The 18,091-nt window shown below is 36.9% G+C and overlaps 1 protein-coding gene across 1 annotated transcript; it reads left to right on the forward strand.

Moving 5' to 3' along the window:
• The first annotated feature begins 9,734 nt into the window (after positions 1–9,734).
• LOC582499 lies at positions 9,735–15,568 on the forward strand. The gene is made up of 3 exons (XM_795089.5): positions 9,735–10,035; positions 12,642–12,824; positions 15,098–15,568. The coding sequence occupies exons 1-3, from the start codon at positions 9,943–9,945 to the stop codon at positions 15,263–15,265; spliced, it is 444 nt and encodes a 147-aa protein (XP_800182.2). The 5' UTR covers positions 9,735–9,942; the 3' UTR covers positions 15,266–15,568.
• Positions 15,569–18,091: the final 2,523 nt, after the last annotated feature.

The following is an 18,091-nucleotide window of genomic DNA, read 5'->3' on the forward strand; positions in this document are numbered from 1 at the left end:
ATATATAAATGATATATGTAACAATTATTTCAACATAGAGTATACAGTAAATAATTCAGATACGGAAGGAGGCGAAAACCCGGAAAGCATAGCTTGAGTTGGGAACGCCCATAATAAGTTAACATAGAGTTAATGCCCTTCTTGCTGTCAACAGACAATATATTATTCATTCCATCATTTGGTAAAGTATTTCAAAGGCAATTTATGAATAAGCCATGTTCACAGATGCTGTTAAGGGGTATGAAAAATATTTTTGTAATTTATTTTTATGAAGCTGTTTTAAGTGGTACACTTCCCATTATAATGGATATAGATGAAAATATTTGTCGACTATAACAAAATGTAATTATTTATTACTAATTTTTACTGATTGAAATTGATGGTGCTTAATCTTTGAGTTGTGGAGGACCAAAGATATTTATTGAGTCAACAGTTTTGTAAATTCTTGTTTCAACGGAGTAGCTCACATGATGCAATGTTTTAAAGATATAGACAGGTAGTGGTAAAATTGCGGTTCAAGGGTTTTGGGTGCAAAATATCCATTCAATATTGTTTAAATATCGCTTTCAGAGGTTTAGATGGCAATACTTAAACCTAAATTTGCAACAACAAAAAAAGAAATATATGCCCAAATGTTCAATGTTAAAGTGCATTCGCGATATCTATCCAGGCCGGATCCATATGATAATTTACCAAATATATCAATTAGTTGGCGGTTTCCCGCATGATTGGTAATAAGAGCTTCCATTTCATCTTTTGAGAGGGGGCGTTTCCAAAACTGGTCTATACCTTTATCAAAAATGAAATGATGGTGTCATACAAATGCTGTGAATGAACTGAAGGAAAACATTAATTGACGTACATGTATAGATATAAAAAAAAAGGTCTTCTCTCAAACAGTTAACATTTATATGATTTAAAGTTGAAGGGAAATGAAGGGAATCTACTCATTTACCCCTTCCAATTCTACCAACATTGCATCGTGGGAGCATTGTGTTGTATCCTGGATCGATGACTAGGCTTAGATCTACAACATCGTGTACTAAAGTAAAGTAAAGTAAAGTATATTGGTGAAGGCTCTTGATTCTCATATTAGAGTTTTCTGGGTTGAATCCTTGCTTGGTGGCTTACAGGATCGACCAGGGTGTTTTATCCCTAATTGTTCCCTCTAGATCCAGGGGGTATTTCACAAAGACTCTAAGTCGAACTTAACTCTAAGTTGGACTTATAAATTGTGGATAGCCATGTGTAGCCTTAAAATAAAATATATTCAAAAGCAAATATACAAGTATTTTAGACTTTTCATAAATTCCACATCAAGAACATGAAATCTCCCATGATAATTGAAAATATGAATGATTTGAATCAACATTTATGCCTTTTGAAATAACTTGTACAAAATATTTTCAATGGGGCTAACGGCTTTCCATAATTTATAAGTCAAACCTAGAGATACGTTAAACTTATGATCTTTGTGAAACATCCCCCAGGTGTATCACAAGGGTACCTGGCAACGCAGGGAGTTACTGTCATTACAGGGCCTACAGAAAGAGCAGTATTAATTTGATTGATGAGGCTGCTTTGGGTAAATAAGACCTCATCGTATCATGAAGTATTATCAAGTACCTCATTGTAGTGTGTCTGCATATTTCTTGTATAAGATGTTGATATTACTCAAAAGTTTTTCCTATATTAGGAATATACTTGAATGATTCTGAAATGAATAGGTATTATATGTGTAATTCCTAAAGGTATAATCTTCTGTTGTAAAGTGATGATCATGAACATCACAATAATAAATAGTGCAATGTATAATCTGTTGTATTACTGATCTGTATAAAAACGTATGTTTACAATTGTATTTGTTCATTTTGTAATGTTTCCATAATATATATATTGATCTTTCATCTCAATTGAATAAATGATTATATTGTAATATACATGTGCTGTATACTTATCTTTAGATTGTATTTATTTTTTCTGTAGAGTTGGAGACAATGGTTCCCAAAGTTTAATGGGAGAGAAAAAAAAAAGATTGAAAGAGATAGACAGAGATAAATAGAAAGACAACTAAAACAGAATAGTTTTGAAGATATATATACTCCAGGTAATAATAGTAGTGATGTTGAAAGTGATGATGATGATGTTGTTTCACTGTCGTACTGAAGGGGAGTTCGGGGGCAGTTGACCCCCCCCCCCAATAAAATTCAAGCATGGTTCGTTTCTAATTCAATACCAGTGATTTCCAAATGTTGTTGAAATGTCCTGATTTTCCGGGTTTTTTTCTCTCATTTTTGCCCAGTATGCCAGAGGCATACTGGGCCCCTTTTCCTTTCTAATAAGTACCATATTTCCTTCGGATAAGTGCCCCTTTTCATTTTTTTATATCAGCCCCTCCCCCTTTTAACATCTGATAAATGCCCCTTTCAAAATCTGATAGGTGCCCTTCTCCTCCCAACAGATTCCTCATTTCCATTCTCACAAGTGCCTCTTTTCATTTCTGGTAAGTGTACCTTTTCAGGTGCTAGAAGTGCCATTTTTACCTCTGAAGGCTCTGATAATTGCCCTTTTTACTTTGACACGAGCACTTTTTCTTTTTGAATAACTTTCATTTTCCCTTTTGATAAGAGCCTAATTTTCCTTTCTCTATAACATGAACCCCTAATTCAAGGCGACTTAGAGCCCCTTTCTTCTTTAATTCTCCATAGACCTCGCTCGCTCGCATTTATAGATGGTATAATTATATTACTTATAAAATTCTTTCTTCGTTAGATTGTGCTTAATACTAGTCAGATTTTTTTTTTGGTCTTCTTTATGAGATGTAAGTTTTTGGACTGGGACCTCGCAAATCTTTAAATGCAAAGTATGTTGCTTAATTAAACAGTATCTTGTATCATGCACGTAAAGGAAGAAACAAATATTGATATCATCCCTGGCAGTGTAATCACAATCGTGACGATGTAGGGGTATATGCCAATGTCTAAAAAATGTGTAGGTTTTGTTGATGTTTCCCTTTTGTACTTAATGGCCCTTTCCCCAGTAAGTGCCCTTTTTGTTGATGCCCCCTCCCTACTTTTGGAAGACTAGGCGCCATTCATGCGACTGGTTGCTCTCACCATTGGTCTCTACTATCTCAATTATGCTCTTTAGATAATATTTTTTCCTTCAATAATGAACTATCAAAAAAGGTAAATTCTGTAGATTTGTGACCATGATTAATACGTCCCTTGAGAGACAAATGCCAGTAAATGGTGAGAGCAAACAGTGGCATGAACGGCCTGCTATAGTTAAGTCCAACTTAAAGTTATTCTTAGTCTTTGTGAAACACTTCCAATGTCCTCCTCCCGGTTGTTTCTTCCCTATTTGGTCTAGTACCTTCTACTTTTCCTTCTAACATATCCTTCAAGAGACTCTGATTTTTTTCAATATGACCAAAATGTTTCGCCTTTCTTTCTTTCACTTTTTTTTTACAAGGATATCTTATTTAAGCCCCGCCATATGCAATATTTCTATTTCAGTGTTCAAATCTTTCCACGATATTCTCATCGTTCTCTTGTACCCCCAAATTTCAAATAATGTGATTTTCTTTTCCATAGCCTTGGTTTATGTCCGTATTTTCTGCTCCATACAATAGAAAAGACCAGGCATAACAATTTATCAGTCTCATTCTAAGTTCAAATTTCACTTGTCTTGCTGTAAATAAGTCTTTCTTGCCAGAAATGTATTCTGTGCGATTTCAATCCTACGAAAGACCATTAGTGCCACGAAGAAAAAAAAACACACTTTCTACTAATCTGTTTAAACAGATTACGATATTTCTTCTAATCTGTTTAAACAGATTATAATCTGTTTAAACAGATTACGGTATTTCTACTAATCTGTTTAAACAGATTACGGTATTTCTACTAATCTGTTTAAACAGATTACGATATTTCTTCTAATCTGTTTAAACAGATTATAATCTGTTTAAACAGATTACGGTATTTCTACTAATCTGTTTAAACAGATTACGGTATTTCTACTAATCTGTTTAAACAGATTACAGTACTTCAACTAATCTGTTTAAACAGATTATAATCTGTTTAAACAGATTACGGTATTTCTACTAATCTGTTATAACAGATTACGATATTTCTTCTAATCTGTTTAAACAGATTATAATCTGTTTAAACAGATTACGGTATTTCCACTAATCTGTTATAACAGATTACGATATTTCTTCTAATCTGTTTAAACAGATTATAATCTGTTTAAACAGATTACGGTATTTCCACTAATCTGTTATAACAGATTACGATATTTCTTCTAATCTGTTTAAACAGATTACATTACTTCAACTAATCTGTTTAAACAGATTACGGATCCTACTTTTGTCACTTCCCCTGGCCTGCGCTGCGCGCGCGGCCCACGTACGTTTCTCATAGACTCGCGTACGTGCGCTTAGTGGGCGATGCCATGCTTGCTATGACGTCACTCGTAAACAGTTAAAATGCAAAGCCGAACATAACATTATGCTAATATAATTACCTCACTCTTTACCCCCTAACCAATCAAATACAAGTAAAAATATGGAAAGAAAAGTTCCCCTACCCCCAAATGAATATTCATATTGCCAATTTGATACATAGTTTTCAAATAATCATTGAAGATAACTTGACGTATATTCAAATTTTAATGGACCATAATTTTGGCAAAAATCACGGAAATTTACATTTTGTTGTAAGGTTGTAGCAAATTTATTATAAACTCTTCATCTCAATTTTTGTGTGACGTAATATTTTTAAAGCATATGAATGAGGATGTTTCCTGAAATAGTCCATTGACCTTATTTTCGTTCCAGTTTTTTTTGGCATTATGGCTTAAGTTTGAACACGAGAGACTTTGAGGTATTTTTTAATTCATCGGCGCTAAGCGCATTTCGAGGCCGTGCGCGTCGGGGTGGAGATTTTGTCCCGCATTGTATCAAGGATGCGTGATTTGCGTGCTTTTGATAGCTAGCATGCCATTGTGTATACAGCAGCGGTAAGTGAATCCAAGTCGGTCATATTCATATTGATCCTGAAAGGCCTAGTTAGATCTACAGTTGACCGAGAACATCTCATTATAGCTATAGACTAATAGACTTTAGAAGATAGTCTCTAGATTTTGTTGTTTTTTCTTTAATTTATTAAACTTTGCTTGGCCTTGGTGATTGTCAACTGGGCACAAAATCAAAAGTTGTATTTGATTTAACATAGTCTAGACCCCTGCAAGTTGTGGAATTTGTTTCTGCATGAGAAAATAATAATAGATCCTATTCCTAGTCTAGATTTAAACCTAGTTATAGATCTCGTCTCTAGATCTAGAGTGGAGCTAAAGAGTAAAGTCTTGACTCTAGTGGAAAATATAAATTAAAGCCATGATTATCAATTTATTGCGCAGACTCCTCGAAGAAAAAAAATTCTTGCGAGATTATGAGAAATCTAGACTCTATAGTCTAGATCCTATCTAGTTTTTTTTTTCATGAAGTAATGGATCTACCTGAAAGGTGCGAACTAAATTCATCATTTTCCAACATAAAAATTGTCTAGCATTTTGTAGCAAGTAGAGTAAAGGAGCCCGTAATCGGCCAGCTCCCGTTTTCGGCCGATTGGTTGGATACAAGGTAAAATCACTCTAAAATACATCGCATAATAGCATAACACATATCCCACACATACCATACCATGCCAGTGTCACTGAAGAACCACATTTGCAATGGAAAATATATCCTAAAATATCACATTTTAGCGATGTAATCGCCGGTCCCGCTACCCAAATCTGAAAAATCGAGTATCTTACGCGTGTCTGTAAGAAATATGGGTACCATAAAATGAGCTTTATTTCAAGTATTTTTCAGATTTAAAGCCCGATTTTGTGCTAGTCGCAAGCTCAAAAGTATGTCATCGCATGTATTAAATCAATGCAGCCGCACACCGCGACGCACACACGATATCTCTATCTAATTCAGATTCCAACCTCCGATCACCGCTGTGCCCGTCTTCGGCCAGGCGAGCACCAGGGAGCTCCGGCGTGGGATACCTGCTCCCTTTGCCTGCTCCGCCCGCTTGTGCTGTACATCAGCGCGGAAACGCACGGCGCGCGCGAGCGCTTCCTATTGACTTTGTACATGCGGCCGTAAACTGAAACGCTCGGCCGATAACGGGCTCCAAAACAGTGAAAATTGAAATGGATATTGTCATGGCAATTCGTGATTTTTTTCTGGGATTCTTTTTTTGTGTAAATAATAATAATATTTGCTTCATGATTTGAACAAGAAATGATAATAAATAGGAAGTAAAGAGTCCTAAAAATAGGATTTTGTCTTAAGTGGCCGAAAACGGGCTACTTTACTCTAAAACAGTTTAAATTAGAGGCCTAAATGTGTAAAGCTATTGAGCTCTTCATGCAGCCCTTATTCAGTATGTTGATAAATAAGGAGTCTGCACAATAAATTGATAAACATGGCTTAAGATTAATTGAAGCAAAGTTTAATAAATTAAAGAAAAAACAACAAATTCTAGAGACTATCTTCTAGAGTCTATAATAGCTATAATGAGATGCTCTCGGTCAACTGTAGATCTAACTAGGCCTTTCAGGATCAATATGAATATGACCGACTAGGATTCACTTACTGCTGCTGTATACACAATGGCATGCTAGTTATCAAAAGCACGCAAATCACGCATCCTTGATACAATGCGGGACAAAATCTCCACCCCGACGCGCACGGCCTCGAAATGCGCTTAGCGCCGATGAATTAAAAAATACCTCAAAGTCTCTCGTGTTCAAACTTAGGCCATAATGCCAAAAAAAACTGGAACGAAAATAAGGTCAATGGACTATTTCAGGAAACATCCTCACTCATATGCTTTAAAAATATTACGTCACACAAAAATTGAGATGAAGAGTTTATAATAAATTTGCTACAACCTTACAACAAAATGTAAATTTCCGTGATTTTTGCCAAAATTATGGTCCATTAAAATTTGAATATACGTCAAGTTATCTTCAATGATTATTTGAAAACTATGTATCAAATTGGCAATATGAATATTCATTTGGGGGTAGGGGAACTTTTCTTTCCATATTTTTACTTGTATTTGATTGGTTAGGGGGTAAAGAGTGAGGTAATTATATTAGCATAATGTTATGTTCGGCTTTGCATTTTAACTGTTTACGAGTGACGTCATAGCAAGCATGGCATCGCCCACTAAGCGCACGTGCGCGCAGCGCAGGCCAGGGGAAGTGACAAAAGTAGGATCCGTAATCTGTTTAAACAGATTAGTTGAAGTAATGTAATCTGTTTAAACAGATTAGAAGAAATATCGTAATCTGTTATAACAGATTAGTGGAAATACCGTAATCTGTTTAAACAGATTATAATCTGTTTAAACAGATTAGAAGAAATATCGTAATCTGTTATAACAGATTAGTGGAAATACCGTAATCTGTTTAAACAGATTATAATCTGTTTAAACAGATTAGAAGAAATATCGTAATCTGTTATAACAGATTAGTAGAAATACCGTAATCGGTTTAAACAGATTATAATCTGTTTAAACAGATTAGTTGAAGTACTGTAATCTGTTTAAACAGATTAGTAGAAATACCGTAATCTGTTTAAACAGATTAGTAGAAATACCGTAATCTGTTTAAACAGATTATAATCTGTTTAAACAGATTAGAAGAAATATCGTAATCTGTTTAAACAGATTAGTAGAAATACCGTAATCTGTTTAAACAGATTAGTAGAAATACCGTAATCTGTTTAAACAGATTATAATCTGTTTAAACAGATTAGAAGAAATATCGTAATCTGTTTAAACAGATTAGTAGAAAGTGTGTTTTTTTTTCTTCGTGGCACTAATGGTCTTTCGTACAATCCTGCATTTGTTGGAAAATATGTAGTATTTGGCATGAGGGACCTTGAATCCACAAGCCTTGCTTTCAACCAAGGTCACCCCATCTTTCTATTGTGACGCCATATTCTGTTCACTCCTTTATATTCATGTCATATTTATAATGTGTGTTATGAAAGAAAGATAAATAAACTTGAAACTTGAAACTTGAAACTTGAAACTATAAAATAATACAATTAAATTGAACTCCAACGTTTCCATAAAATCCAAATAAGAAATGAATTGTATTCAACGTAACTTTATCCTCTAAAATGAAATGTTGGCCATCCGCAATAAACCTTCTAATGATTGGGCAATCCCGAAATAAATATTCTATAGATTCCTCGGACTTATAACAAACTAAACATAAGTCTAATTTCGAAATATTTGATAATTTAAGATATTTATTAACACACCAACTATACGATGTATAATCTTAAACTGAAAATAACGGATCCGTGTAGATAAACATGACCTAGCTTACATGAACTAAATTAGAACATTTTAGCCCAGTCTATGTTTGAGATATTTAACAGAGAATTCCGTTTTTCTATTGATTTAGGGGGGGGGGGGGTAAACACTTACAATACATCGACAGATCCTCGTTTCCTTCGTTATATTTGTAATCTCTTCCCCTTGTAATTATTCACCTGTTCGATTTAATGGCCATCTAGACTGTTATAACTGTTGGCGGGAGAAATGTCTATGCGGCAGGGAGATGTGACTTTTAAAGTCACATCTCCCTGGTTTAGGGGGAAATATTATTGGACGTAGAAATCTATATATAATAATTATAATAATAATAATAGTGGCTACTTGTATAGCGCACAGGTCCACCTTTCGGTGCTCATGGCGCTTAGAGAAAAGGACATGTAACAGAAAGAAAGAAAAAACACAATAAACCGAAAAACAAAATTCGAAATTCTCCTAGACATGGTAAATTAAAATATTACAATATTTACAACGAAATGAACAAATAAGTTTTCAGTTGTAATTTGAATGTTTCTGTTGACGACAGCTGGCGTATTTGTAGAGGGAGCTTATTCCAGAGTTTTGGCCCCATTGCAGAGAAAGTCCGATCGCCCCAAGCAAGTTTTATCATGGTGTATTAAGTAATAGCGTGTCTGATGAGGAGCGAAGACTAATACGTGTGGGGGTGTATTTTGAAACAGAGTTGCTCAGGTATATGTAGGGGAAGAAAGAGAGTAAACTGAATGATGAACTAATAACATAATTTAAAAAATAATCCTATTGTCAACTGGCAACCAATGGAGAGAACGGAGAATTGGTGATATTGAATCAGATTTCTTAGTGAATGTTAATAGGCGGGCTGCAGAATTTTGAAGTCGTTGAAGTTTTGTGACATCTTTTTTTGGAAGGTTACAGAACAAAGAATTTGCAAAATCTAAACGCCCCTATCGAGAATGAAAGACAAGCATATAAATTAAGCTTGCACCATTGTAAGATATATATTTCACTTTCCTGTGTTACTTTATAAAGCACTGCTGCCCGGCATTGTCTGTATATGGTTTCGGCTTAACCCTTGACTACTGTCAACCCGATGTGACTTTTAGCATTCAGAAAAGACACCACTCCCATCCATAGTAATTTCTTTACGCAATATGCACAAGGTGAATTAATATACAACACACATACTCGTGAGGACTCGTGAATGGACATGCACTTTTACGATCATCATGCATGCATGGATGCATCTCATCAAAAACTCAAAATAACAAAAGAGGTATCTTTTGTCATTGAAAATAAAAGAGAGCAAAATTCTTTGTACATGTGGCTTAGCAGCGTACACGCCCATCGTAAGCCCAGGGTATGTGAGTTAAAACACCTCCCTGGTAAGCCTTCGCTTTTATTTGCAGAGGTTAAATTACATAAAGCGTATACAAAATACTGCATAGGCATTCGCATCAGAGAGGAGGTTAGGCCCAAACAAAGTTGAAACTTTCGCGACATTGGTTTGAAGACGGTGGATTGCTTGAAGTTGGGATCGAGGTACAGACTGAAAATGGCGCGAGTGGCATTTTTTGTTGTTTTCGTGATCGTCTGCGCAGTGTCGGTTGCGTCGTCGCCGACGGAAAGGGAGATATCAGAGAAACAGGTAGGCTACCGGCACGAACCTGATGGGTTGGAAGTCCATCAGGCAAGGCAACAAATTACTATGGGCTTAGACTCTCAATAGATAGGCCATTTTAGATTACCCATGCTAATTGGATTTATAGTCCGCTTTCGGATTTAGTAGCTTTCTTCTTTCAATGTCAACGGGAAACAGAACCTAAAAACGCCCCAAATCACAACTTTAGCAGTGATAACATTAATTATAGTCATTTCATTGTAGTGTGTATGTGTATGAGTGTGTATTTATTATTTTCAAAATTCAGACTATGTGCCAACTGCCAAGTGTCATGGAATAGGGGCCGACCGGGGACTGGAACCCCTCCCTCAAAACAATCCTACGCTCCATTTTCTTCCAATTCTTTATCTCCTCGCTCTACATCTATAGAAAGAAATGGAAATCCACTCGGTTTAGGTGTTGTCTGTTGTGTCGTGTTATTATGCACAACCTTCTCCCTCCACAAATAGCAGTAACCATGGAAGAATCCTGGATCGAAGAACAGGCTTAGACCTACAACATCGTGTATTAAAGTAAAGTAAAGTAAATATGCATCTCCTGAAAGGAAAAGAAGGAGAGAAAGGGAAAGAAAGAAGAGGGAGAAGAAAAGAAAAGGGGGAAGAAGGAGTTTGGGGGCCGAAAGGGCCAGTACCTCCCAGGTTGTTGCCCCCCACCCCGATCAAAAAAATAAAAGAGAAGGAAGGGGAAAGAAAAAAGGAAAAGAGGAGATACTGGCGTACTGATAGGGGGGGGGGGGGGGAGGAGGCTTGAGGAAATCAAACAAATCAACAAGGTATCAAAATGTGTTTATCTGACAGCAGGCGCGTAGCCAGGGGGGGGGGGGGAGGGGGGGGGGTGGGTGCGGTCCTCCCAAAATCACCGGCCAAAAAAAAAAAAAGGAGAGGAGAGAAAAAGAAGAGGACGTGGGAAGAAAAAGGAGAAGATTGAGAGTAGAAAACGGAACGAAGCATCGTCTTCTTTCTCTAATAATTTAATGAATCGTAAAAGCTTCCGCGCTTCGCGCGGGAGGGGAAACACTGAATTCAAACGAGGATTAAATAGTCGAGAACTGTAAAACGAATCGTCTTGTTTCTCTAATGACTGAATGAAACGTGAAATCTTCTGCGCTTCTTGCGGAAGGGGGAAAACTAAATTCAGACGATTATTATTTTTGAGAACGGTACAACGAATCGTCTTCTTTCTCTAATGATTTAATGAATCGAAAGCTCCCGCGCTTCGCGCGGGAGTGGAAACACTGAATTCTAACGAGGATTAAATAGTCGAGAACTGTAAAACGAATCGTCTTGTTTCTCTAATGACTGAATTAAACGTGAAATCTTCTACGCTTCTTGCGGGAGGGGGGGGGGGGAAACTAAATTCAGACGATTATTATTTTCGAGAACGGTACAACGAATCGTCTTCTTTCTCTAATGATTTAATGAATCGAAAGCTTCTGCGCTTCTCGCGGGAGGGGGGGGGGAACTAAGTTCAGACGATTATTATTTCCGAGAACGGTACAACGAATCGCCTTCTTTCTCTAATGATTTAATGAATCGAAAGCTTCCGAGCTTCGCGCGGGAGGGGAAAACCTGAATTCAGACGAAGATTAAGAGTCGAGAACTGTACAGCGAATCGTCTCGTTTCTCTAATGATTGAATGAAACGTAAAAGATTCCTTGCTTTGCGCGGGAGGGGGAGGAACTAAGTTCAGATGAGGATTAAGAGACGAGAACTGTACAACGAATTGTCTTGTTTCTCTAATATAATGATTTAATGAAACGTCAAAGTTTCTGCGTTTCGCGGAGGAGGGAGGGGAAACTCGCCCCTCCCTGCACCCACCCCCCCCCGCATTACGTCACTGCTGGTCACCATTACGTAACAATATTTGGATCGCATAATTTCAAATTTGGGCCTCCCCCCCCCCCCCCCCTAAGAAATCCTGGATCCGCGCCTGGCGCTCAAATCGTGTCCATCACGTCATGACGCTGCTGCATCGAGCTTCAACATTACTACCCCAATAGCCCTTTCGCGACAATCATCCACATTTTGTATTTTTGACTCATTAGCTTTTTATTCAGCGCCCCCCTCCCCCCCCCCCCCCAAAAAAAAAAATGATACCAGGTGCATAAGAAGAAAGAGCAACATTTCTGCACCCACTGTATCCATTTCTTTTTCATGACTATGTTATATTGCGTCTGATACCAGGTATTAAAAGAAAATGAAATAAGCAATAGTTTAAGGACAACAGCGGAGAAATCATGTCCGAATTAGGACTATGCCATATTGAAAGCAGATAAAAAAAAACTAATTCTTCATTAAAAATGCACGAGAATGGACGGATTTCCGGGGATCCGTAGCTTGAAGAGGGCTTTTGTATCGTTTTCTCTTTATCTTTCCACATTATGGAAATCCATATTATCCACTAAATCGGATCACAAATGCTTTCGAGAAATCGCCTTAAGGCAATTTCAGTAGCCTTTTAATCACGTATTGAGATAGCTTATGCGGGTTCATGCAGGCATTTCTTCGCCACTCCATTTGCACTAATGTGTTTAATTCCAGAAAATAATCTTCTTGATTTCTATTTTTCATCAGATAAAGGAGAAGGGTCGCATGCTGCTCGCTAACTTCCGCCAGAAGGCAAGAACCTTGCTAACGATGAAAGTTGCCGAGTGGAAGACGGCTGACCAGATTGAAGCGAATGTCGATATCTTAGAAAGATTTCAACATGTCGAGAAGGAGGCTGAATACGAAATCAAACAGCACATTGTCGACGCGGTATGTAAAAACAAGGAGAGACTCCTCCTAGCTTCTTGGTAAAACCTGAATGGCCACACTTCTATACAGGCTGGGCACATCTATAGGATTCGGTATAAACCGGAGGTGGGGCTGGGAGCACAATGCTAGCAGAGCTATAAGAAATAAAAACAAAACTAGATAAAACAAAACAAAATATATCTTATTTAATTTTAAGGAACGCATGTGTCGGACGTGCCCCTTAATTCCCTCAGTATCCTTATCCGTATCATTCTTTTTGAAAATGTTCATAAAAGGGCAATTCAACCTTTTGTAATACGTTCATTTGCATGAAAACAGAAAACAGAGAAATAAGATAACAGAGAAATAAGATGGCAAAGCTAAAAGAAATAGAAACAAAAAAATAGGCATATCTTAAGGAGCACACAGGTCGGACGTGCCCCTTAATCCCGTCAGAACCTTATCCTTGTCATTATTTTAGACTGAAGATGTCATTTAAAGGAAAAGACCAGTATTGGAAACGCCCCAATTTCAAAAAAATGAAATGGAAGCTCTCATTACCAATCATGTGAAAGAATATGTTTTGACTAATACATGATGATAAAAAATTTGCAGGGAAACCGCTAACTAATTCATATATTTGGTAAATTTGTTTCTCTCATGGACTGTGAGAGATATAGGGTAGTCCCATATACATCTTTTTGCGTATAGTGCTTGTAACTTTACGAAGAATGGGCCAAATTTCTTATCATTTTGATGATTCCAGAACCTTGCAGATGCTAGATGCTAGATGATCAACCTTTTCTGATCGATTCCACAACGTTTCTTTCACAATGCAATCGCATGACCATAACTGGTCTTTACCTTTAAAAGGCAATCCAACCTTTTGTAATACGTTCATTTGTATGAAAACAGAGAAATAAGATGGCAAAGCTAAAAGAAATAAAAACAAAACAAATAGGCCTATCTTAAGGAGCACACAGGTCGGACGTGCCCCTTAATCTCGTCAGACCCTTATCCTTGTCATTTTTTGTAGACTGAAGATGTCATTTAAAAGGCAATCCAACCTTTTGTAATACGTTCATTTGCATGAAAACAGAAAACAGAGAAATAGGACAGCAAAGCTATAAGAAATAAAACAAAACAAAGGAGCGCAGGTGTCGGACGTGCCCCTTAAATTCGTCAGGACCCTTCTCCTTATCATTCTTTTAGAAGATGTCCATTGAAGGGCAATCCCACCTTTGTAATACGTTCATTTGCATGACAACAAAAAACCTAGAGAAATAGGATGGCGCAATTTTGAAATAAATCGGGCAAATAATGAGAGAATTATGAATGAGATCACTGTATGCGAAGCTCATATTAATTTTATTGGCTGTAATATAATCACGGACAACATTTTCGTTTGGGGTAGAAAATATGTCATTAATTTCTGTTTTTCTCATACGTAAGTGCCTAATATTCTTGGGGCACTACTCAAAATAGGCCCTCGGAAAAGAAAGACCATCCTGTTTAATACATTTTGAAAAATTGACATTTCATGCATTATTATGAGTTTAAAAAAAAAAAAAAGTTGTCAGACGCTACATTACAGTGACTTAGGCAATTTGAAGTGCCCATGTGAATAGAGATTACTAGAATTCATATCTTCTTATATTCTTTTTGGGGTTAATCCAATTTCATTCAAACTTTGACCAGTTTGCTTTTCTGATTCAACTGCTTTCTTTTGGAGTAGGTCCTATAATAATCTACCAAGCTTGGATTTTTCTTTTAACGGTATAGCTATAGAATATTTTGAATTTGCTGGTGGTGATTATGACGGTGTGATGAAATACTACATGTAATTGCATGTACAAAGGGGTTACGAATTGTTAACATTCGGGAAAAGAAAAAGAAACATTGCATTCTTCATGTATGAACAAAAATCTTTATTATGAGTTCAAGCTGATAATGAATGACAATCTCTCTCTCTCTCTCTTTCTCTCTCTCTTTTTTTTCTCTCTCTCTCTTTCTCTCTCTCTCTCTCTTTCTCTCTCTCCCTCTCTCTCTCTCTTTCTCTCTCCCCTCTCTCTCTCTCTTCCTCGACTCTTCGGCTCTCGTTTCCGTTTTTCTCTCTCTTGTATACCTCTCTCTCTCTCTCTCCCTTTCCTCTTTCTCTCCTTTTCTTTCTCTCCTTTTCTTTCTCTTCCTCATTTTCACTTTCTCTCTCCATGTTACTCTTTCTCTCTCACTCTCCTTTCATATTTCTCTTCCTCACTATTTCTCTCTTTCTCTCTCTCTCTCTCTCCCTTCAGATCAATGGAAACGAACCCGTGGTCGATCCCGACATTCCCCCACACTCGGAGGAGATCGCAACTTTGTTCGGGGAGGCGCTCTTCGCCACTACGTATGCCGAACAGAGCAGTAAAGAAGATAGCATGATACAAATACTCAAAGATATATTAGAAAACAAACTACATTAATGATTCGATAGAACTATAGAATAAGTACGAAATTAGCCAATTCATACAAACTAACATCCTATACTATTTTAAAACTTCAAAATCAAGGTAAAGCAATTTTTTTTAAAAATTTCATTTATTGATTTTATCACGGTAAAGGTCACCGTGGATGTTCTTCTGTAAGTCTGCCGATTTGGTGGATACTAAAATGCAATATCGTGTTTTCAATGAAAAGCCAGGTCAATGAACCTAGTCTAGTTTATGACAGGTTGGTTATCACTTATGACAAGATATAAGCTAGATTAAAACAACAAATATGATTTTTTAATTTTTTTTTTTTAAATGGAAACCTATAGTTTACACCATGTCTATACCGTAGTCAAGTTTACAACCGGTCTTTAGCACGATTAAATTACGGAGTCTGGTTTTAGTGTAGGCCAACTGGTGTTTTAATATTTATTGTTTTAATATTTATTCTATATAATATTCATAGTATTACATTTGGCTATATACACTTCAGTGCAACCTTTATGTTTCTATTTTCTACGTAACACAAAGTATTGAGAAGAAAAAAAAAAAACGATCTTTTGATTATAAGACGATATAAATGACAGAAAATAGGACAAGTCGAAGATTATCAGTTTTCTTGTATTGATCAATCTATACATACATTTTACTAGATAAAACACGTGCATTTATATTTTGATAAAGGTATACCTTGGAAATCAGACTATATTTCGGGTTAATTTGAAAGTGAAAAATTAATTTTCTTGTCTCGGAAAAGTACTGTCCTTATGTACGTAAACTGCGGTATATAGATTTATTTTAATTACTTAAGTGGTTATTGTATAATGGCTTGCATTTATGTCGAAGATTATCAATGCTATTCCGTGCTATTCGATTCTGATTATTATGTTGTCAAGTTGTATCATTCTTAATGTCCAAATACAGAATATCATGAAAGCATTATTTCAAGTTTCTACCGTTGTGCCCGGTCCATATAAACATGTACCTAATTTTAAATTAATTATACATCATAATTCTTGTCATATTCAGAATGTTAGATTCTCAAGTGTGCTATTTATATTAAAGGAAACAATATTTTCGAACTTATTATTATTATTTTGCATTTATTGACAAGAGATAATTAAAAACGATATAACTTGATCTTGTTTAGCAGATAGTGTTTTATTTTCTGGCTCTCTCTCTCTCTCTCTCTCCCTCCTCTATCCAGAGGCGGCGGAGCGACTTCCAAAGTGGGGGGGGGGGGGGCACGAACAAAAAGGAGCACCTCCAAAGGGTATTCTCAAAGCGAAAATATACAATATACAATTTTTTAAACATTGGCATATAACCCTATAATTGTGATTACATTATCAGGGATGATTTCAATATTTGTTTCTCTTTATACATTGTATAATATATTGCAGTTTGGTGTGATGGTTTGAAAATTTGTTTGCGCGCGAGCAAAGCGAGCGAGGAAACAAATTGGTAACATAATTAAAGACGATATAACTTAATCTTGTTTAGCAGAATACTGTTTTCGCGCTCTCTCTCTCTCTCTCTCTCTCTCTCTCTCTCTCTCTCTCTCTCTCTCTCTCTCTCCCTCCTCTATCCAGAGGCGGCGGAGCGACTTCCAAAGTGGGGGGGGGGGGGGCATCAACAAAAAAGGGCCATTTCTGGGAAAAAAAGGGGCACCTCCAAAGGGTATTCTCAAAGCGAAAATATACAATATTTTAAACATTGGCATATACTCCTATACTTGTGATTACATTATCAGGGATTTTTTTTCAATATTTGTTTCTCTTTATACATTGTATAAGATATTGCAGTTTGGTGTGATGGTTTGAAAATTCGTTTGCTTTTAGTCGCTTGAAATTAGGGGCAGGTTTATTGATGAGTGGAAAAGGGGACACTTATCGAAAGGAATGACACGACGGGTAATTAGCAGAGTTGAAAATGGGGCACTTCTTTCACCTTAAAAAGGGGCACTCACCAGGGATGAAAAAGACCCTATGAGAATGAAAAAGGGGCACTAATAATAAAGGGAAATGTGCATTTGTTGAAAAAAAGGGGCACCGATCAGATTTTAATGGAGGCATTTACCAGAGAAGAAAAGGGGCACTTATGAGAATGAAAAGGGACTATTAGCATAGGTGAAAAGGGGCATTTATGAGAAGGGAAAGGGGCTCTTTTTTAAATGGTCACCTTTTTAAGGTCACCATTAGCATAATTTGAATTTTTTTATAAATAAAAACAAACAAACAAATACAAATTAAAGGGGGAGGGTTTCTCCAAAACACATACACAAAAAATAATTGATGGGGGTTTGACCCCCCCCCCCCCCCCCTGCGTACGCGCCTGCCACCAGAGGATTATCAGATATGGCCTTCTATTAGTCGTCTGGAGTATCGGCCCGTTCCCTCTTGACAGAGGTGGTGCTCCCTGGGGGGGGGGGGGGGGGGGGGTGCACGCGTTATGTACTCTACAAATGTCCTTATACACATAGAAAAAGTGCCCCCTTTTAATTCCGATAAGTGCCTCTTTTTCTTTCTAATTGTGCTCGTTCCGCATTCTTACACGTGCCTTCGATAGGTTCGCCTTCACCTCTGATAATTTCCCCTATTAAAATAAGACAGGTTCCCCTTTCGTTTGACAGGTGCCTATATTTCCTTTGTAATATATATCCCTTTTCATCTCTGGTGAGTGCCCATTTAATTGCTCCTATTTAAATCTGAGGTGTCGATCTTTTCCTTTGTATAATAAGTGCCCCTTTGCATCACTGATGAGTGCCCCTTTTTACCTCTGATAAGCGCCCTTTTCACCTCTGATAAGCGCCCTTTTACC

This window comes from Strongylocentrotus purpuratus, unplaced genomic scaffold (genome assembly GCF_000002235.5).
Source record: "Strongylocentrotus purpuratus isolate Spur 01 unplaced genomic scaffold, Spur_5.0 spur5_contig_825, whole genome shotgun sequence".
Classification (NCBI taxonomy): Eukaryota; Metazoa; Echinodermata; class Echinoidea; order Camarodonta; family Strongylocentrotidae; genus Strongylocentrotus; species Strongylocentrotus purpuratus.

Bases quoted from the DNA above. Each gene is read 5' to 3' on its own strand.
- LOC582499 (XM_795089.5), top strand. From the start codon at position 9,943: ATGGCGCGAGTGGCATTTTTTGTTGTTTTCGTGATCGTCTGCGCAGTG. The intron at 10,036-12,641 runs GTAGGCTACCGG...ATTTTTCATCAG, and splicing joins GGGAGATATCAGAGAAACAG to ATAAAGGAGAAGGGTCGCAT. The intron at 12,825-15,097 runs GTATGTAAAAAC...CTCTCCCTTCAG, and splicing joins AACAGCACATTGTCGACGCG to ATCAATGGAAACGAACCCGT.